The sequence below is a fragment of the Papaver somniferum genome, chromosome 4 (assembly GCF_003573695.1).
Source record: "Papaver somniferum cultivar HN1 chromosome 4, ASM357369v1, whole genome shotgun sequence".
In the NCBI taxonomy this organism is placed as follows: domain Eukaryota; kingdom Viridiplantae; phylum Streptophyta; class Magnoliopsida; order Ranunculales; family Papaveraceae; genus Papaver; species Papaver somniferum.
Window position 1 is genome coordinate 135,429,696 of NC_039361.1, and position 23,146 is coordinate 135,452,841.

Sequence of the window (23,146 nt, forward strand, 5' to 3'; positions counted from 1 at the left end):
CTCACCAAAGGTGGAGAAAGCAAAAACACCCAAACAATACCCCTGAGCACTGCACTTATCAAAATATGTTTTGCGCTTAGGAGCGACGACACTAGAGATAGCAAGGACAGACGCGAAAGCATGAACCCCCCTCCAGTGAAAATAGAAACCCATGTGACATCAAATCATGTATCCTGGAGACCAGACCATCAGACCAACCGAAATAAATTCAATAAAGTCGACCACTGGTGCCATTGCCAGTTGTGTTGACCTAGAGTTAGGATTATCACCCGTTGGTCCCCTTGTATATGCCAGCTGTGTTGATATTAGTCAGACCGGTATCTCGGTCCATTAGGATAGGTTCATCCTAGTAGTGGCCTTCAGACAGATATGGGAAACACCGTTCACCTTAGTCAACATCAAAACCATCTACGTTTTTCTCTACATCCATATTCTTAATCTTTCCATATGATTGGTTGACTCCGGTTATGATGTCCAGAAACTATCTGAGTAGAGCTCTGTCACTTATATATGAATTTTAGTATGCTTGAGTGCAAACTCGTGTACAACAATTGGAATTTCGCATCAGGGTACTTCCTCTTGTAGTCAATAAGTATGCCAACCAAGGAGATTCTTTAGTGCCTTCCAAGGTTCATTGTAGATATCTAGGGTCTGGAGTATTGGTTTTGTTGGTACACCTCTGGTAAACCCTCCCGAGATTAACTCGGTCACTAGGGACACCTAGTGAGTTAGGATTTTATTTTCAATATTAGTTTTGCTCGAGGGACAAACTCCAATATACTTTCTAGAGAATCAACTAGACAGTCAGACTCAATCTAGATAAAAAGTATATCAAAGAGTTTATATCTCAATCTCTCGATTTTATATGTACTCAAGCAAATAGAAATTTGCGAGTCTTTATCAAATCCTAAAGAGATAACTTGGATGGTACCAAAGACCAATATCCAAGTGTCAATCAATTTAAATCAACAACCAAAAGGTCGGATATTCTAATTGATTGAACCTAACGCACAACCTGTGATATTTCAATTATAAAGATAAACAATATAATACGGAAATAGAATATAACACAAACACCAGAATTATTTTAACGAGGAAACCACAAATGCAGAAAATCCACGGGACCTAGTCCAGATTGAACACATACTGTATTAAGCCGCTACATACACTAGCCTACTATAAACTAACTTTGGTCTGGACTGTAGTTGAACCCCAATCAATCTCACACTGATCCAAGGTACAGTTATGCTCCTACGTCTCTGATCCCAGCAGGATACTACGCACTTGATTCCCTTAGTTGATCTCACCCACAACTAAGAGTTGCTACGACCCAAAGTCGAATACATTAATAAACAAATATGTATCATACAGAAAAGTCTATAATGATAGATAAATCCGTCTCCCACAGATATACCTACAAGTTTTGTTCCGTCTTTTGATAAATCAAGGTGAACAGGAACCAATTGATAACCCGGACTTATATTCCCGAAGAACAGCCTAGTATTATCAATCACCTCACAATAATCTTAATCGACGCGACGAAAGAAGATATTGTGGAATCACAAACGATGAGACGAAGATGTTTGTGACTATTTTTATATCTTGCCTATCGGAGATATCAATCTCAAGCCAATCTTTGCGATTGTACTCGTACGATAGAATACGCAAGATCAGATCACACAACTACGAGAAAGTAGTATCGGTATGGCTTCACAATCCCAATGAAGTCTTTAATTCGTTAACCTGGTTTAGAAGAAGAAACCAAAGGTTAAAGGAGAATCGACTCTAGCAGGTGTGGGGATTAGGTTTCCCAGTTGCTAGAGTTATCCCTTATATAGTCCTTCAAATCAGGGTTCGCAATCAATGTTATCTTGGTAACAAAGTATTCAATATTCACCATTAGATGAAAACCTGATCAGATTCAAGCTAATATCTTTCAACCGTTAGATCGAAAACCTAGTCCGTTACACACAAATGAAATGCACGTTTCTAGGTTTGTGTAACCGTATCCAAACATGTACATTTGTTGGTTCAACAATAGTTAACCAAATGGTTAGCCATATGAGAATTTTCATATCAACCATATTCTTCTTCACCATAACTAGTTCAAGTGACTCAAATAAACTAGTTAGAGAGTTGTTCAATTGCAAGGAAATCTTATGTAACTACATAAGAAACAATGGAATCAAAAACGATTTGATTCACTCGAATCGTTTTATGAACTTTATAGCCACGGTTTGCAATTATCATTCCTTAGTTTATATAAACATGAGTTCACAATCAATCGTCTTTAGATATAACCTAACTCAAGTTCGCGGACTTAAGTTCCCGGAAGGAGTTCTCAAACTCCAGCAAATTTTCTCGGGTCGAGAACTTACGCCAGTTCGCGGACTGAGTTCGCGGACTTAGCTCACGGCTCTTGTTCCGGTTCTCTTGATCAACAAAGTTCGCAAACTTCGGTTCAAGGAATAAGGACTTATACATATATGTTTTTCCATAACAATGCTTATATCCATCATTGGTTATATAATCTAAACTCTCATTTCAATCATTGAAACATCCTCATAGGACTTTATATAGTTGTTATTCACAAACCATTTTTCGTCAGAGCAATTTTCAAGATGATTGAAAAATAACATGACTTTCATCACTAGGTAAAGATAAACTTGGCCACAGCGAAAGCTTACCAACATATATTTCGAGAAATAGATAGGCGAGTTAAACTCGGCTCGAAATACCAAATGTGTATAATCAAAGTCTATATAGCAAAACGAATTTTGTCTCAAGATAGGAGATAGAGTAGATAGACTTTTGAGTGATAGATAAGTTCAAGTCTCCACATACCTTTTTGTCGATGAAGTTCCACCAGTTCCTTGAGTAGTTCTTCGTCTTGTATGATGATCCGCCATGGAGTTCTTGAGCTGAACTACACTTTCTATCCTAGTCCGAGACTTAGCTATAGTAGACTAGAAATGAAGACTTATAGTTTTGATCACTAACATTGACAAACATGCTTGAGATAGCAACGCATGCGAGTTCGACCGAGCAATGCTCTAACAATCTCCCCCTTTGTCAATTTTAGTGACAAAACTATCAATACATATGGAATACAAAAAAGATAAAGAAACTTATGTAGCTCCTATTCCACATGTCTAATCATCAACATTACTCGAAATCTTCAGCATTATCGTTGTTGAAAATCCGTAGCTATAACAATGAGAAAACATAATTATCGATCATTGTTATACGGTGTCATAGTATCATTACACAGCGTCAAAGTTCAATTGTATCACAACTTCAACAACAATACTATGGTGATATGTATCACTCCCCCTTAGTCAATACTCCATATCACATGGAAACCACTCCCCCTTACATAATGATCCGAAAACCATATGTATTTGTAGTATGAACTACATATTAATTCTCCCCCTTTTTGTCAATAAAATTGGCAAAGGTACAAGAACGGGATCCTAATGAAATTTCCGAAAGAGATGTTTCATGACCAAAAGTAAGCATATATCATCTTGTTTAGATGCAATCATAAAGCCGAAGCTAAATGCATTCATCAAGGAGTTTAAAGATACAAGATAACTCCTATAATATTCCACAACAGCACTCCCCACAAAGATTTGGCAATTAAGCACAAGTTCAATTAAGAACTCTCCCCCATTAAAATGTCATTCCCGAAAGAAAAACAAGAGCGACCTTAATTTCGAAAGAAAATTAGGATTTCTTTGGACATAACAAATCACATACAAGTATGAATTTGAATCCTAATACTCAATTAAATTAACCACAAGAGAACCCATGACTAATTTAATCGAAAATGCTCAACATAAGTGTACTTATGGAGACTCAAAAATACTCAATTAGATTAATCACAAGAGAACCCATAATTAATCTAATCGGAATACACAACCAAATTAACCACAAAAAGTAATCAATTTAATTGGTCATGCTCGACATAAGAGGATCTATGGAGCAATAACTAAGTTAATCATAAAATAATCAACTCAGTCAATAGTGCTCAACATGAGATAACTTACGGAGCCTCACAGTAATCATAAAATATGGATCAGGGAAGATCAATATTACGGAATACACAAGGATTCATTCTATTTTCCATCACTATTCGCACAATGACATACAATAGACATAATCCTTGCAAACAAAAGATTTTAACCTATCTTCCATCAATAATTGACATAATAGGATTAACTTGTGAATTTGTCAAAAGTCTATTCATTCTTTTATCAATACATGCATATCGACTTACGAAAGACTTTACTTTTGACAATGTACGGGACAATCATAGTTCACGGACGCAAACATACATATCCCATAAGAAATTGCAATATATAAAACCATAAATATTAATATTGCAAAAATCATCTTCCAAACAAATTTAGAATTTAAACCAATAAATCTAAAAACATGAAGATGAAAACGTTGGACATAGCTATGTGTAATCACAATAATGGCTATTCCAAATTCTAGTTATTCTTCTAAACAAAACAAGAACATAGAAGATTTACTAGACAATAATACCTTTGAAGAATTCTTTATCGTCCCCGAACTCCTTGTTGTCAACAACCATTGGTACATAAGGTTCATTAATGTAGGAGTTGATATCAATAAACCTTCTTGACTGATGTCGAACCAGGGCCTTCTGAATCTCATGAGTTTTATACACATAAGCCTTTATTTGTTGAATCTCCTTTCGCATCTCCTTCATCACTTCAAGAACATCAGAAAACTTCTGAGAGTTTGAAGGACTGCTCTTGGGTTTCTCGCATTCCTTCTTTTTCTTTTCAATGTCGGAGCTAACGGAGATTTCTCTTTTTCCTTCATGATTGATGGCTTGACAATCATATTAACATCCTTTCCACCAGAAGACATGGTACTTGGAGCATCCATAGGCGTATGGGTTTGTGAGAAGAAATCACAATTTCAACAAGTAGTCTTGAGATTAAAGAAGTTTCAAAGAAGGAAAAAAGAATGTAGGGTTTCGAAACCTTTAAACATGTTCGTACACGTCCAACTCTTAACCCTATAAAGAGTAGAATTGTCGATAATAACCCTCCTTTATTGATAGACAAGGGATTCTAAAAACAAAACTAAAAAAAGAAGAAAGAACTTTTCCTAAATCCTGAGAGGTATAAAATCTTGTCTCTTTTGATCAGACACATGAGACAAAATTTTCAAATCAACAAAATCAAGTTTCGGTGAACAATGATTTGTCCACCGTTTTCCTCTTGAGAGGAATCCACAGACCTTTGTCTATCAAAACGACTCGACCATACTTTCTTCTCTAATGGTCTTGGATTATCCTTGGAAACTAACTTCTTAGACGAAGATAAAATCCTACATACCTCAGCGGTCTTCCGAGCAAGTTTAAGCTTATTTGCTAATTGATTTGCTCTTCGTTGAAGTTTGTTGACGTGCCTCAATTGGTGTTTGTACTTGTAACACTTTGAAAGTTCATGACCCTTTAGAGAACAATATGAGCACGTCAAACTAGGATAAAAGTCAAGCTTCTGAGATGTGCATGCAGCTAGACACATAGTGGAACCTGCAACGTTGCATATAGAGTTTCCAAAGAACGGGTCAATATTTTCTTCCAGATTAGTTGGGTTTTCTTCTGAAAGAATATCGATATTTATGTATGTATTGCTACAGTTATCAAAATCAATATTTTCACCGAGAAGTGAAACACTTGATTTCTCGTCATCATTAGACTCATAGCTGTCAGACATTTCATCAAGAGTTGCAGCAAGACCTTTGTTCCCAATGTATTTTCTACGATTTTGGCACTCGTTTGCAAAATGACCAAATCCTTTACACTTAAAGCACTGAGGCATATCCTCGTCATCAGTTTCATCAATATCCCTGTTTTTAGGAGGAACACGATTATGAGGTTTGACTGATGCCTTAGGATTATCTCTGGAAAACCGTTTACTTCTCTTCAGTAGAAGATCCCTGAACTGTCTTGTGATCATCGAGACCGATTTGTCAAGATCTTCATTTGATGAATCTGTCTCAGAATGATCGTCTTCAGAGATATACACTTTTTTTACTTTTATCAAGTAATTTAGTGTCCTTTAGTGCTTTGAACGCAACATCCTTAGATTTGGATGAATGCTCATGATCAAAAGTTTTTCTTCTTCCCAACCAGTGTATTTCTGGAGAGATTATCTAGGTTATTTCCCTCAACGATGACATGCTTCTTAGAATCGTATCTAGATGGAAGCGATCTGAGAATTTTCATCACAATGTCCTTTTCAGGAATAGTCTTACCCAATGCAAAAGATGCATTAACAATTTCAGACACTTTATGATTAAACTCATCAAATGTTTCTTCATCTACCATACGAAGGTTTTCCCAATCGGAATTAATATTTTGAAGCCTATCTTCCTTTTCACTGGTATTTCCTTCAAATACAGTTTCTAAGATATCCCAAGCTTCTTTAGACTTAGTGCAATTTGACACATGGTGCTGAAGATTTGGGGTAATGGCATGTATAATGGCATTCAATCCGTCGGAATTTTGCTTTGCAGCATTTATCTCGGCAGGGGTATATTCACCGATGTCCTTGGGAACGTTTACATCTCCAACTGCCACAACGGGAGCATTATATCCATTAACTACATATACCCATGATTGAAAATCACGTGCTTGAAGAAAAGCTCGCATAGCAATTTTCCACCATAAGTAGTTAGAGCCATCGAAGACTGGTGGTACGTTTATTGAGATAGCACTGATAGGATTCCGGAGAACCCTATATATAAATAACTACAATTGCACGGTGTCTAACTAGTAGACAGAGGCAAGTACGGGTCGTTCCCACAAGGAGCGGTGGAAATATTGTAACCAATATTCCTAATCGATTAACCGACAAAAGCTGTTTTTGATATTTTTAGAATTGTAAAAACAAAGAAAATAAATTGAACTAATAAAGTAAATGCAATGAGAAACTTGGTAACCAAGGTTTATAGTATCCACCACAACTTCTATTCAATTACTGAAAAGAAACACAATCCATGAATTATTTATCGTTCGTTCTATCGACATCACCTATTATATGTATTAGAGTCGCAAATATCACTGGGACGCCCTAAGCATGGCATATCAAAAGATTAAACTGAAGCATGCACTATCAAATTGCATTAGCGAGAAAGTTATACGAAACTAAAATATTGATTCACAACTATTATATGGCTCTTCGAAACATACCCATCAAAGATATTAACCCAAGCATGGAATTATCAAATAATGATATAAAAATATATTATGAACCTAACAATTACGCACAAAGGTTATTGTAACCGGTGAAGCAACAACTCATATCATCGTTAAATCAACAAATAAAATCGTGAAATTAATTTATCCAAATCAAAATAGCCTCAAAACCATATGTTTTCAAACCAAAGTGATCTAATGCTCAATAGTGGTGTCAACATAAACCCTAGTTACGAGAAATCTAGCAATACATAACTATGGGTTTCTTAAAACCCATTAAAATGATAATCAAGAGAGAAGAGATTAAACCAATCGAGTCGTCTTCTTATCTATCTATGCTCCAACGACCTTTACGAAATCCTACAGGAAGAACTTAAAACTCCAGCCGGGCCTCCCAGAAGAATTCCAATATTCGGCCTCCTTGCTTTCGGCTCTGTAGCCGTAGCTTCTAGTTGTCAGAACCCCCCCTTCTGTTTCTGTTCAGTTCCTTTCATATAGTGCTGTCACGAGTCAGAATAAGACCTAGCATAATAATTGCTCAAGGCCCAGTTCAACGAGACCCATATTCTGTATCCAGATCATTACCAAAAAGTCCGGCCAACTGCATGTTTTTGTATGTCCATCTCCTAACTCCATCATCTGTCCGTCCAACTCCAGACCATGCCAAGGACCTCTAACTCAACTGCTCGGACCACTGCACTTCTTTGCGCCAATTTATCAATCACCGAGACTAATCACCTCTTCTCCAATTATTTCCATCTCCTTAGCGTCATCAGACTCACTCTCAAAACTCCCATTTCTCCGTCATCACGACAGCAGCCAATACTCCCAACTGAATTCGAGCTCCACTTCATCCTTGTTCCATCACCGTTCTCAATCAACCACCATGTCGAGACAAATAGCAGACTACGGCTCGTCTTTAAAAATCTTCTCGATAGCTTCTGTTGAATCTCACCCATTTGTCACCTACTCGAACTGCAGTTCAGGCCAAGAGACTTCACCCAAACTCTTCTCTTACAACTCCGTGATTGCTGATCTTATTCTCAAACCAAGTAAGAATAAATGTTGAACTTCGATAAATAAACGCCATCACCACCAGCTTTCATTCTTCTCAAACAACAGAACCTAGCTTCACAGCTTCTGTCCTGCAACCCTTGACCATCTTCATCTCACCGCCCAGATCCTCTTTCTATCTCTCTTTTTCAATATATATAAGTGCTCCAGGTCTTCTAACTGGTCCCAACTGAACGGACTTCTGAACTCCTAGTTACTGACGGCATAGCATGGCCAACTACTATAGCCTGACCATCTAACTCTCGGTCACAGCATCAACACCATCGAACAACAGAACCTTATATTTGGCTGCTAATTCTATCTTAACTGAGCACCACGAGATGCACCTCCATATTCATTGTTGCAGATGTGAAAATCAACACCGGAACTCCTTGTGAACTCCATGCTGCTGCTTCAATTGAAGTTAACCCCATTAATTGAATCAACCCCAGTCATCTAATGCCTCCATTCTTGCCCGGCCTCAAAAGAGTTCATCTCCATTATCCGTCTGAAACACTGCCCATACAGCCACCATATCGAGAGAACAAAACCCGCAACTGCACTTTTAATTAGTCTTCAGTGGAGTTTCACGTGCCAGCTTGAATGAATAAACACAACCTAGATTGTGTGCTGTTCCTGGCATTGAGTAAGTGACCGGGATGTCAAAATAATTTGTACGCCAATGACGGTTTAGCTCTCTCCCTGTGGTGCCCGGAGCTACATGGGTTACTTCAGCGGAAAATATTATTTTAGCGTCCAATTAGCCATATATCCGTCGAACGATCGAAATACGCTTGTACTTTCTATAAAAATACTAAAATAGTATCGTTAGCCAAAATATCAAGTACTGGCTAATATAAATATGGATATAAAATGTAGCACTCATGTGCTTATCAACACCGCCACATTTATATTTTGCTAGTCCTCGAGCAAAACAAACAATTGACCCGCTACATAGCTGGTCATATCATAAGAGAGAGTTAGACTCACTACACAGCTGGTCATAAAATGAAAATATGAAATACCACACACAAGACCCGCTATACAGCTAGTCATAGAAAATACCCTAAAAAAGACCCGCTACACAGCTAGTCATAACCCTAAAAATCATATAGTATTTTATTTTATTTTTTTAAGACCAGCTACACAGCTGATCCTCTTTTTTTTTGTTTTTAAATTTATTTAGACCCGCTACACAGCTGGTCATAATGTTTTTTTTTTTTAATTTTTAGACCCGCTCAACAGCTGGTCATAAATTGCAAAAAAAATTCTGAAAAAAAAAGTAAAAGAGTTGACCACTCCCCCACACTTAAACATTACACTGTCCTCAATGTAATTGAGTCATCCAACGCAAAATTGAAGATGGGAAATTAATAATATGCGAAAATAAACAAATAAAAAAAATAGAATTACCTACTGGAATATACATACAAGATTCTCCATATATCAACAACCTAAATATTTGGGGATGAACCCAGCGCACAATATATACGACCAATGACAACCTAAAATCCTCGCTGAAGCAATGTAAATATATAGAGATTATCAAAAGGAAAGAGCTACCCCCAAACTTGGTTTTTGCAAAGGATGTATCATTTTGATCAAAAATAACCAAGTTAACGGGTTCGCTAGAGCTAAGAACTGAAACGATCTGGGAGTCATGCACAGGCAAAGCGAAGTCACGAGATGCAAAATAATCTAGTAATACTGGAGAAGCAAGCAGTTCTAATCCAAAATTAGGAATCTTCCGAAAAGTTGTGCTAACAATTCTAGGTATATTAACTTCTCCACTAGGTTTGCAAACCTGTACTAAATCATCATCATAATCATCATCATCAACCAAGGAATCAATAGGAATATCACAATAAAGATGATTAGAAGTAACCTTATAGATAGAGTGTAATGTCTCTAAGTCGTTAGACTTAACCACAGTTTCCTCTGAATTCACACATTCTTCATAAGCATCATTGTTATAGCACTGATATGTCACACCGTCTAAAAGAATGGTGTCCTCAATCCTAAACTCATCCTTTTGAATAGGCGAGTGATCATTAACACGATCAGGAGTTGGACTAAATACACCACCTTCACTTGGTATGAAAATGTCTCTATTCCTATGATCACAACTATCAAGTTCATCATCATTCTCCATACACATTGATTCATTAGTTAAAGCGGTTTCATCATAAATATAAAAAGTATTAGAAAAATTAGAACTTGTCTCCTCGATAAAACCAAAATCTTTTACCGACTGCGTTAGTTGAGCAATCGATAAATCAGTTTGTTCAGCAAGTTGAGCAATATGAGCATGGGTTTTACTAAGATCGGCAAAAAATATCTCATTAGCTTTGGTCTGTTCAGCAATGTCAATATTTGAGGCGTTCTAACAAAGATAGTTGTGATGCAGATGGGTCACAGAAAGATTGATCATCTCTCTCATACTGTGACGGAGAAATATGTGAATAATAATTGGAATCAACAAATTGTGGCTCATAACCAGGGTAAGGTTGGTAATGATCATAACCTTCAAAAGGTCCGGAATGATCATACCTATGAGAATAATTCCAATCATTATTTACACACTCGGCAGGTTCTTGATAATGAGAAGGTGCATATGCATACTCCTCAGGTGAAATATCAAATGACTCCTCTGTCTCAGCTCTTTTGGTAAGATTCCAAAAAGCAATAAAAGAAGTCAACTCACTGGAAACCATTACAAAAAGTAAAAAATTTCCAATAACTCAACTTTCCAAAACTTTGTGAGAATATCGAGTATTTACTTTATGACTGTTGTTGACTCAAATCGCCACTCTTCAGACTAAGGTACCTAAAAAAATCAAATAATCTACGTCAAAAGAACTAAAAGAAAATATAAAAATAAAAGCAAAAATAAGCTATGCACAGAATATAAAACAATAAATAATAAATATTTACAAAAATACCAATTACAATATCCCACAACCGCTCCCCGGCAACGGCACCAAAAATTGATAGGATTCCGGAGAACCCTATATATAAATAACCGCAATCGCACGGTGTCTAACTATTAGACAGAGGCAAGTACGGGTCGTTCCCACAAGGAGCGGTGGAAATACTGTAACCAATATTCGTAATCGATTAACCAACAAAAGATGTTTTTGATATTTTTAGAATTGTAAAAACAAAGAAAATAAATTGAACTAATAAAGTAAATGCAATGGAAAACTTGGTAACCAGGGTTTATAGTATCCACCACAACTTATATTCAATTACTGAAAAGAAACATAATCCATGAATTATTTATCTTTCATTCTATCGACATCACATATTATATGTATTAGAGTCACAAATATCACTGGGACGCCATAAGCACGGCACATCAAAGATTAAACTGAAGCATGCACCATTAAATTGCATTAGCGAGAAAGTTATACGAAACTAATATATTGATCCACATCTATTATATGGCTCTTCGAAACATAACCCATCAAAGATATTAAATTAAGCATGGAATTATCAAATAATGAGACAAAAATATATTATGAACCTAACAATTACGCACAAAGCTTATTGTAACCGGTGAAGCAACAACTCATATCATCGTTAAATCAACAAATAAAATCGTGGAATTAATTTATCCAAATCAAAATAGCTTCAAAACCATATGTGTTTCAAACCAAAGTGGTCTAATGCTCAATAGTGGTTTCAACATAAACCCTAGTTACGAGAAATCTAGCAACACATAACTATGGGTTTCTTAAAACCCATTAAAATGATAATCAAGAGAGAATAGATTAAACCAATCGAGTCATCTTCTTCCCTATCTATGCTCCAACGACCTTTATGAAATCCTCCAGGAAGAACTTGAAACTCCAGCCACGCCTCCTAGAAGAATTCCAATATTCGGCCTCCTTGCTTTCGACTCTGTAGCCGCAGCTTCTAGTTGTCAGAACCCCCCTTCTGTTTTTGTTCAGTTCCTTCCATATAGTGTTGTGACGAGTCATAATAAGACCTAGCAATTGCTCAAGGCCCAGTTCATAGAGACCCATATTCTGTATCCAGATCATTACCAAAAAGTCCGGCCAACTGCATGTTTTTGTATGTCCATCTCCTAACTCCATCATCTGTCCGTCCAACTCCAGACCATGCCAAGGACCTCTTGAAATTCCTAATCTGTGAGATAGACTCGCTCTTGAAATTAAAATTATGAATAAAATAATAATTCTCATAATCACATTTTTAATCCTTGTATCTTGTACTTCTGATCCTTCTTTACTCAGATAAAAATCAATTGAACCCTGCACCATCTCCGTCGCTGCCATCACTATCTTCGCCGCCACTACGACCAACGCCACCAACACCAGCACCACAACCATCTCCAACCCATTATCACCATCTCTATCTTCACAGTCAACAGCAATCCAAATTGCACCACCTTCGCCTTCACCACCAAAAGAAGGGTTTTAGTTCGTGAGATAACAATGAGACTCCCCAAAATATTTCAGTGAGATTACACAGATATGTAGTTGTTTTTCATCTTCCTTTTCGATTGTTTTTTGTTTCGACCGAAATTAGGTTTCAGTAACTATCAACAGGTTCATAAATCAAACTTGAAAGTCATTATTAGCATCAAATTTAAGATAGTGAGTGTTTTCCTGAGGGTATCTTTGTTCTTCATCTTTCATTACTCATCGATGTTACTGATTTAGGTTCGCAAATTTTATCGAAATAGATTTAGTGATCAATTTGGTTTTTTATAATCTATAAACAAGTAAGAAGTCATCTTTACAGATAATTTGTTTTTTACATGGTTTATTAATTCCATGATTTTTGTAGACATTATTGATTTTTAATGTATAGTCTTTTGATCAAATTTTATATAGTGGTAAATAGGTTGTCGTTCACTCGGACTTGATGAGATTGATTTTAAGAATTAATAAACGAAAATAAAAGAAAAATATACACAAAATATTGTCACAGGATGAAGAGAGTTATCGGGACTAGGATTTTGTCGAATTCATAACATAGGGTTCAATTTATTTATTCTCAACAATTAAAGCTCAATAAATAAAATTAACATGGACTCTAATTTTTCCAAGGTAGATTCTCAAAAGATTAGTTGTAAATCCTAATCATGATGTATCAAAACATTTAAGATAAGCATACCTCATCAAATTAAATGACAACCAATTAATTCAAATCATATTTCAATTAAAATTAATGCAAAAGTCTTAAAAAGAATTAAATAATTTTACCCATGTATGAAATTCACCTTCCTCCGTCGTCCCAGTGTTGAGGTTTAGCTCATCACGTCGAAAACACACTTAGAATATTTATTGATGGCTCAAAAGTGCTTACAATGATGAAATTGGAGAAAATAATCAAAGCAGCGTGTTTGCAACGATTTTTTGGCGTTACAGACTCGCTGTACAAAACAAGTGTTGCGAATTGAAGATAAACGTTACTAATAGGCTGTTACAGAATATAGAAATATAAGACGCTAACAACTACTGTTCTTCACAGCATTATGTTCTTCATGTTCATCTTGTTGTAGCAGCAGAAGAATTGCTTTGCAACTCTAATTTTCTCACTCCGGTTCTTCTCCCTAGCTCTCCATAGCCCTCTAAGACTCGCCAACAACTTATTTATACCCGCAAGACAGATAATATCTCTGTGCTAATGAAAATAATTCTCCATTGATGAATAATATTCTCGTCTGCCATTAAAGGAAATAATTCCTTATTCTCCTCCCTTTCACGCATCTGCAGCTACCAAAACTCTTCAAACGCGTGCCATACACATCCAGAATGAGTAGAACTCTTGCAACGAAATACATCTCCACGTAACTTCCACAAAACAACCCGAGAATATTGATTTCTCTATTTTATTCTCACCGAGGGTTAAACCCCATTTCTCGAATCTGGGACTATCATCATTTTTGTTTGCGACTAACAGGATAATACCAACCTTATTCCACGCTAAACTCCGGTCAAAACTTCTTCCAGAATATCACAACATCCCGTGAAACTATCGATGCCCCTGTTTCACTCCAATATGATGATGCACCCAATTCTAATTGATCAAAACACCCATACCAAGTCTATCATGCTCTAACATATCCATATCAACAAAAGTACGGTGTTGAATCTCTCTAAATCTCCCTTAAATTTCGAACTTTAATCTGCCAGGGAAGAACCAAACTTTCCCGCCAATTCTGAAATTCAAATGATGAAGAAGGTACCCCCAACCAGAGTAGGGGTGTGAATAGCAGTTGACGCTCTGGGGTGCAAATAGTAAAGAAGGTGCCCCTTAGTAATTGAGGTGCTCCTTAACCAACAGTGCGAGTCCGAATAACATGTGTCCTCCGGGTGCTTTCGACAACTTTTTGAGCCTATTTTTCCATCAAATTTTATTTTCCAAAAATACCCATAAACACACAAAACACCATAATAAGTACAAAATCGAGTACCAACAATACAGATAAATGAGGACAATTTAGACACAAAAATGTGTCTATCATCTTTGATGTTATTGTGGTGGTGGTGGTGGTGGTGGTGGTGGAAGGTGTTGATACTGTTGTGGTGGTGGATGTTGCTGCAATAATGTTGGTGAATGTTACTCTTGTTGTGGTGGGATTGGTGGATGTTTTTTACACTGCAGGTAATGGTGGTGGCTTTCTTGTAGTAAAGAGGCTAGTGGTAAGGGTGATATGACATCATTTCTTGTGCGTCTAGGCTAATAATTTAATTTTAGAGAATTTGAATTTTTGATAACAAAATACAAAACTTAGCATAGCCAAAAGAGCGGAAACAACGTTCAAAACCTCCTCAGATGCGGAGACGACAAGGTACCATGAAAATGAGTGTTGCATTGGCAAAAAAATTGGAAACAAATTGTTGCATCCTTAATAAGTATCAATAAAATAGTTATTGTTGAATTTAATAGAATACTAATAGTAGTCATGGAGATATAATTGAAAAGGATAAGGTACCAAGTACACCGCCAACTTTTTATCTGATAGGAGGGTGAACCTGTGTACTACTTTTAACAATTAAAAAGATACAAAACTTTTAATGCGCAAAAGTATCGACAAGAATCTTGTTAACGAGAAAACTGCAACGTGCAGAAAACCCTGAGACCTAGTCAAGTTTTGAATACCACCCTATATTAAACCGCTACGAACGCCACAAATTAATACTAGTTATATTATCAGATTTTGGACTAGAATGTAGTTGAGAACGAATTGACCTTCAATTGCTCTCCTTCTTCTCTTGGATATCAATACCCTATGCACTTGACTCCCCTAGATGTCGTCCTTTACTGCCCTAAGAGCCAAAGTGAAGATTTTTAACTAATCAGCCTCTAACAGATAGCATATTGGTTTCTTTCAAAAAGATATACAATCAAGGTAATGGAAACTTGTTTGCTTATGAGGGATCTCCACGATAAATAAGATCTCAAGCAATCCTTAGCAATTAGGCTAGCTTATTCTCTTTAAAAGGTTATAGAAATGCCTAATCGATTCTTCCTCACAAGATCTATCGAACATATATGGTACATGTGGAATTACAAAGTCTGAGACAAATAGTATTTTTTAATTTCTATTAATATTAGTCCTTGATCGATAATTCTTGAATGAACGTATAACAAAAGAGACGGATCTTTAGAATAGACAAGAATTACGATGATAAAGATAAAATTCCATATATCAAGAACTATCAAATAAAAGAAAGTATGATCGGGATTCCTTAGTGAAGACTTTAAAAGTCGTAACCCCGATACAGTTTCACGAAGAAACCTAGGTCTTTAGAGGACGACTTTTGCTGCATCTAGGACACGGAAGTGCAGGGTTGAGATTCTAATATGCAGAGAGACCTTTATTTATAATGATGATGAACGATACTAGGCAGCTTACAATCAAAGCTGAGTTCACGAACTAGTTTCCACGTTTGGAATTACCTTGATACCAAGAAAGCTTAAATTCTCAACATAAGTTGATCATGCAAGCAAGCATGTGAGAAGTTTTTCTTTAATCACAAAGAAGAATGTGTAACTTCATATTTCGTTGAAATAAGCTTTGTGCACCAGGTGGTTAGCTAAATAAGTTTGTGACTCGGAGTTCAAAAACCTTTCGTATTGATAAGTTTGCGAACTGTCCAAATTAGTTCTTGTACTCAAGTTACTCAAAGAACCTATTAAAATCAACTGGTTCGTACTGACCAAATCAGTTCGTCTACTCAAGGATTCAAAAGTGTCTTGGAATATCTCTAAGTCAACAAATTCTTGAATCGACCAAATCTGGTTGTGCACCCAAGTTAATTGGAGAATAATTAATCAAGTCCTTATTATTTATATGGTCCACGTTCGTGTACTCAGAAAACCGTTGGTTTGTCGTAGGTTAAAAATATTTTCAACCTCATCAGTTTGAGATAAAAAGAACATGTTTTTTCTCATACTTTGAAGTGAAATCCTTTAAACTTGAAAGGCTTATTATCATCGGTAATAATTTTCTTTTCAGTTCCATAACAGAAACACGCATCTTAAAACTATTAGAATAATTGTTATTTTCACGCCTACAAAACAAAGATCAAACACAAAACAGAATAACAGTTAAGTCATGATCAGGTCGCTCTATTTAAGACATCTCATGATGCCCTAAGTTTCGTGCAAACCGTACTTTTTCTAACACGCAATGAGTGATCGAATGCTTAAATAGCTCTTCCTGTTTTGCATCAACAGTTCTGGTCCGAAAGGTACTGGGTTCGAATCCCACCGTCAACACTAACTTCTTAATCTCATGAAAGTTTCATTCTTCTCGAAAATGAGTTCTTCCTACTTTCTCTCCCCTTCTCTGTTATCAGTACCCACGATAACAACGTCGCTCGTCAGGTCTTATTCTTAAAACCCTAATTTCATTTTGCATCTACATATTAGTTTGTCCTCAATTTCAATTTGTTTGCTTAAATTGTTCTATGCAGATTCAATCCAACTAAATGTAAAGCTTTATCAGTTTCCGGTGATTATTCTTGCTTCCAAGTAACAACTTTTTCACTTCTTTTAGTCAATTCTTGAATTAGGGTTACTACGCTGTTCTTGAATCAAAACTAAACAAATGGTCCATTGTCTTTTGTACTTACTCTGTAGGTGAAGGGGTTAACCTACCGACCACCTGGGACCGAGAACAACCTTTTGAACGATGTCAATTTCTCCCTTCACGAGAAAAGGTGAAGAATATAATTTATTGTTAGTCTCAGAACAATAAGTATCGTGAATGTAACTTGTTTGATTTTATTTCATCATATGATAAGATCCGTATATTGATCATTCATTGATTCATTTTGTACTATTGTCTAAATTTGGGTAGCTAAGTGTTCGGAAACTACTGGTGCTATGATAAGTGCAAACTTATCAAGTCAGATTAGACACAAGAAGTCAGATTACATTTCATATACATAACAATCTCACATAATAACTACCCATACTTACTAGTACCCAATAGGGTAATGACAAATTGACTCACACCAAACAACTATATAACTACTATATATATTTCATATACCCGTCTTTATCATATTTCATATACAGATGCCATATATATGTATGTGCATATCATGCTAATCATACAATGTTTGCATCAACATCACAGCCTGAAATTAGCCGCTGGGTAAACAACGGGATAAGATACTATGTAGAGCTGTAGGGCGAAGTGCCCGGGCCTTGGTGCAAACATAGTATGAATATACATAGTGCTATATTGTCACCAAAGGCAGGTTACTAATTCATGGTTCACATTGTCTTGCTTATTATTCCAGTTTGGGCTTAATATTCGGACGAAGTGGAAGTGGAAAAACTACACTCTTGCAGGTCTGTCTTGTCTCACTTGTGTTGTCTGAAGAGACATTTAGCCTCGTTTTTGTACTTATTGTTTTCTGGAAAAAATTTGTTTTATGTAGCTTCTTGCTGGGCTAGTTAAACCGACATCAGGATCCATTCATATTCAAAAATATGATAAAGACGGGATCCCAAATCAAGCTCCTGAACTATTGCCTCCTGAAAGAGTTGGCATTGTTTTTCAGTTTCCTGAGAGGTATGTATGAAGCTCTTCAATCTATTCCTTTTACACTGGAAACTTGATGGTATGATCAATTTCAGACCCCAATATGATAGATAGAGAATAATTACACAAGTAGAATAAACGAACTAAACGATTGCAATGGACACGTTTATCTAGAGTATTACAACGTTTTCCTTCAAGGTATTTTCTGCCCTAGAGTTATACTCTTCTTCTTCCATTCCTCTAGAATTTACTTACTAGTATTTCTCTAGTATTTTCCTTCTCTGCCTACAAGTACTCATCTGTAACTTATTTATAGGTTAGAGGTACTTCTAAGTGTTAGTCATTCTAGGAAAAGAAACTTCCCTATGTTTGTAATCTTCTGAAAATGGAACTCCTAAGTTTTCCTTCTAGGATTAGGAAACTACTTCTAGAATTACTTGGAGACTAATTCTTTTGGATGTTTAACCTCGGTATAGGGTATTTTGACAGGCCTACACCTAAAAACGGATCATTATGTCATGCAATCCTCCTGATTCATAGTAACATTTACAAAATGGCGGAGGACATGTGCGTGTTAGAAAAATTAGTGTGTGAGGTGCTATGATCCCACCATGTAAGATTTTGACTTGATCAAGGTAAAAGTAATCTGCGTGGTAATTATAAGTCGAAATTAGGGATTGAACAGTTGGAAAGCTATTGATCATAGATTATTTTGTAACTTTGGTGGAATACGAAGAGTTAAAGCACAAGTCTTGCTTTATCTTGAAATGCACAAAGGGAAGAAAGATAGGAAATTAATTGGAAAACCGAAGATTTCTTGTTTCATCAGAAACTTGATGTCTTCTCCATGAAAGTGATTGGATTCCATCGGGTATGTGCTGGGCCTTGTGACCATTTTGGTTTTTACATTTGAAGGCTCAACACTCAACAGAGGATACTTGGTCTTAGGTTCTCAGCCAATATCAAGGACTTCTGCTTGGAGCATTATTCATTTTCCTTGATTACTTTATTGTGTCTGAAGTGAACCTGTTTTTTTTATCTTTCTATTTTCTGAGTCCCTTATTTTACCTTCTATAAACATTATGAATTAGGTACTTCTTGGCTGACACTGTGCTTGAAGAAGTTACATTTGGGTGGCCAAGGCAGAAAGGAAGTGTTCAAGTGAAAGAACAGCTTGCCTTGAGACTCCAACGAGCTATTACTTCGGTAATTACAACATTTAGACCATAACCAGTTTATTCCGGTTAATTGAATTCCACTATCCCTTTGATTTCCTTTTTATAAGTTTTTTAATAAAAATTTCAGTTCTGCACATGTTTTTTGAATTTATCAAATGTTAGGTTGGAATGAACGGGATCTCCTTGGATGAAGATCCCCACGCTCTTAGTGGTGGCTACAAACGCCGACTTGCTTTAGCAATTCAACTAGTAAGAAGCATATCTTTTGTTTTCAGAGTTGCAATCTTCAAGCTTTAACTTAATGGGCAGTGCTGAACTCGTTTGTATGGCCATGGTTTATTCAGGTACAAGTCCCAGACTTGTTGATACTTGATGAGCCTCTCGCAGGTCTTGGTAGGAGTTTTTCTGTTATCCCGCCTTCTCTGTGTTTTTCAAGTCATATGAAAAACCGCTACTCACCTTATTTATTCGGTTTCTCGCAACAAATGCCAAATTGGAAGAACAGATTGGAAGGCACGAGCAGATGTTGTGAAGTTACTAAAGCATCTAAAAAAGGAACTAACGTTACTTGTCGTGAGCCATGACCTCAAGTAAGTTGTCTACTTTGTATGGATTTTTCTTGTTTATATTGTCATGACAGTAGTACGTCTTGTGAATTTCATAATTAAGACATTCATTATCAATTCTGTTTTCATTTTTTCCCTTGGTGTCTTGTGGTTTTCACTGCATCTTTTTGATCTTGGTGTGGGAATATTCAGGGAGTTGTCAAACCTGGTTGACCAATCATGGAGGATGGAAATGGGTGGAGTTCTAAAGGAAGAACCTTTACCCATTTAAATTATTAATTGGTCCTGAATCTGGATTTTGTAATGTACTTCTCAATTGAATTCAACGGTACTATTGATAATATAATTTGACTGATTCATCTCTTACTTCTTAATGGTGATAATGCTATTATTATCTAAATCACTTCTCAAGGATTTCTATGTATATTATGTTGAATTGGTTTCGTCTGTTTGTTTCTCTATAAGCTTTACTCTCTCAGTATATAAATCCGGCACAAGTGACAATCACTAATTGTTTAGAACTTAACTATCAATGTGAAAATATTAAAGTATGATATCTTTGATTGTTTCAGAGTCAAGACTGCCCCAGTTTGTATAGCTGTATAAGTATCAGTAAGAGTAGAAGAAGAAGAAGAGCAATCAAACATTTTTTTCTTTGTTATGGACACCTCATTCAGGGTCTCCTCCTCCATCATTTACTTCTTCTTGTTTTTGTCTTTAAGTAATACAGCAGTTTTCTCCACCTCTGTGGTGGTCGAGGCGTACGATCCATATGATCCAACCAGCAACATTACAGTCAAATGGGATGTCTTGAGCTGGACATCAGATGGTTATGTGGGAGTTGTTACTATCACAAACAATCAGATATACCGGACAGTGCAAAAGCCAGGTTGGAAGCTTGGCTGGACCTGGGCTGGACGTGAAGTTGTTTGGAGCATGGTTGGGGCTCAGGCCATTGACCAAGGGAACTGTTCTAGGTTCAAGGGCAACATCCCACATTCCTGCTTAAAGACACCTACCATGGTTGATCTGATGCCTGGCACTCCATTCAATCAACAGGTCAAGGATTGTTGTAAAGGAGGAACTTTAAGCACGAGATATCAAGATGTTCATAATTCAATGGCTAGCTTTCAGATCTCTGTTGGTAATGCAGGTACCTCGAATACAACGGTGCGCATGCCTAAGAAATTCACCTTCGTTGCTGGCCATGACAAATATACTTGCAGACCTGCCAAGACTGTGCCCTCTACAAGATTTATCACTTCGGATGGAAGGAGAATGACCAGAGCCTTCAGTGAGTAACCAAAATCCTATCTTCGTTTCTTTCTTAATCCATAAGTGTTCTTTACTGGCCTAACCCATCAATGAGCTTTTAAAATTGTCTTATATAAATTAGGACATAAAATCCAAAGAAATTAAACAAATTTCAAATTTAATCAATAAGTTTTTTTTAATAAAAATATGTCAGTTCCTTTCCTTTTTTGCTCTGGATTTATAAAATGCCAGAGAGACTCTGCCTTTCCCTTTGTCCAAATGAATAATATTGGGGTTTTCCTGTCAGAATCGTAAGTGTTTGAAGTCCCAAAAAATTAAATGAATCAATTTCTACTTGAGATAGAAAAAAGTTATATGGTTCATCCAGAACTTTAATTAATATGGGGTGTATATTTTTGCAGTGACATGGAAAGTAGTGTGCACGCACTCGCGTGCTAAAGAGGCTAACAAGCACCCAGCTTGTTGCGTATCATTTTCAGGGTTTGGCCAACATAAGAAAGCTAATTGTCCTACTTGTGCCTGTGGTTGTCGAAATAAAACATGCAACTCGTGAGTATTCCAAAATGTTACCCGAATTGAGTTAGAATCTATCGAAATGTACATGCATATTACGGTAAAGTGCACAGACTTATGTCCCTTTTTGCAGGAGTAGGAGAGGCCTAAGCTTTGTGCCATCGAAGATAAAGTGCACAGATCATATGTGCCCTGTTAACATCAATTGGCAGATGATGAAACCCAAAGAGAAAGGAGTAGGATGGGCAGTTAACGTTTCCATAACTAACTTTAACTACCGAATGAACTACTCAGATTGGACACTGCTTGTAAATCATCCTTCCATTAACAAGCTCACCGAAGTTCTTCACGCCAAACATAGGTAGTTAACTAATTTCAGTAAGTATCGATATTTTTTTCATCGTAGACATTACCTAAATGCCCAACTTATCAAGCAAGGCCGTTCAAATTACTCAACCTGGCCCCAGCTAGCACAGTTGGTTTGAGAATCATCCCTATTCCCAAGTGAGCTACTTGTTCAGATTAGGAGCAGGCAATATAATAGATTGGTTTAACAACAATTAACTGTCTTCACTAATTTAGCTAAATTACCTTTTCCTAATGCAGAAATGGTGGAGATAATATGGGGGGCTAAAAATAAAACCGATGTTATCACTGCAACTGGTCGTAAAGGCTCAACAGTGAGTTGGATAATGCATCTTTATAAGAACAAGTATAAAAACGATACTGCGACTCTTTCTTGTGAAAAAGATTGGCGTACTCCTAGGGAAGTCTTCTTCAATGGGGATCGATGTGTCGTTTCTTCACTCTTGCCTCTAGCAAGTGCCCGCATTCATTGATAGATAGAGCTTCATCTCCATTATCTTTCTTCTTTGAACAAGAAGAAAATAAAAATATATTTCTCAAAAGCATGTGACAATACAATTGTACCGATCTATAAATGTTTGGAATGGCCTGGGAATTTGAGCTATACATTGGTTGGAATAGAGCTATTTCAATTTATTTATTTTTTGCATACTAAAACCCATGACCAAACACCAAACAGCTAAGAGCTTCTCCATTGGTGTTATGGTCAACTTCATAGGCGGCATTATGGGAAGGCATCCTTTATCTTGTTTATTGATTAATGTTCCTAACTATTAGGGAGAAAATTCCTAACTATTAGGGATTTTCTCCAACCCACGGCCGCTTTAACCTAGCTGTCTTTTGTTATCAAAGGGGTTATAACTCATCACAAAAAACCCATCCAAACAAAAGTGATACAAAAACCACAAATATTATA

General features: G+C 36.5%; 2 protein-coding genes across 2 annotated transcripts; both read left to right on the plus strand.

Moving 5' to 3' along the window:
- The first annotated feature begins 16,954 nt into the window (after positions 1-16,954).
- LOC113362741 (ABC transporter I family member 11, chloroplastic-like) lies at positions 16,955-20,476 on the plus strand. The gene is made up of 10 exons (XM_026605229.1): positions 16,955-17,164; positions 17,254-17,311; positions 17,420-17,499; positions 18,088-18,139; positions 18,229-18,362; positions 19,424-19,538; positions 19,673-19,759; positions 19,855-19,903; positions 20,016-20,100; positions 20,269-20,476. The coding sequence occupies exons 1-10, from the start codon at positions 17,073-17,075 to the stop codon at positions 20,345-20,347; spliced, it is 831 nt and encodes a 276-aa protein (XP_026461014.1). The 5' UTR covers positions 16,955-17,072; the 3' UTR covers positions 20,348-20,476.
- A 192-nt stretch (positions 20,477-20,668) lies between these two features.
- Positions 20,669-22,847, plus strand: LOC113362740 (COBRA-like protein 4). Its single transcript, XM_026605228.1, has 4 exons — positions 20,669-21,370; positions 21,753-21,900; positions 21,998-22,225; positions 22,471-22,847. The coding sequence occupies exons 1-4, from the start codon at positions 20,737-20,739 to the stop codon at positions 22,496-22,498; spliced, it is 1,038 nt and encodes a 345-aa protein (XP_026461013.1). The 5' UTR covers positions 20,669-20,736; the 3' UTR covers positions 22,499-22,847.
- Positions 22,848-23,146: the final 299 nt, after the last annotated feature.

Bases quoted from the DNA above. Each gene is read 5' to 3' on its own strand.
- LOC113362741 (XM_026605229.1), top strand. From the start codon at position 17,073: ATGAAAGTTTCATTCTTCTCGAAAATGAGTTCTTCCTACTTTCTCTCC. The intron at 17,500-18,087 runs GTGAAGAATATA...TTATTATTCCAG, and splicing joins TTCTCCCTTCACGAGAAAAG to TTTGGGCTTAATATTCGGAC. The intron at 19,904-20,015 runs GTAGGAGTTTTT...TTGGAAGAACAG, and splicing joins TGAGCCTCTCGCAGGTCTTG to ATTGGAAGGCACGAGCAGAT.
- LOC113362740 (XM_026605228.1), top strand. From the start codon at position 20,737: ATGGACACCTCATTCAGGGTCTCCTCCTCCATCATTTACTTCTTCTTG. The intron at 21,371-21,752 runs GTGAGTAACCAA...ATATTTTTGCAG, and splicing joins GAGAATGACCAGAGCCTTCA to TGACATGGAAAGTAGTGTGC. The intron at 22,226-22,470 runs GTAGTTAACTAA...TTCCTAATGCAG, and splicing joins GTTCTTCACGCCAAACATAG to AAATGGTGGAGATAATATGG.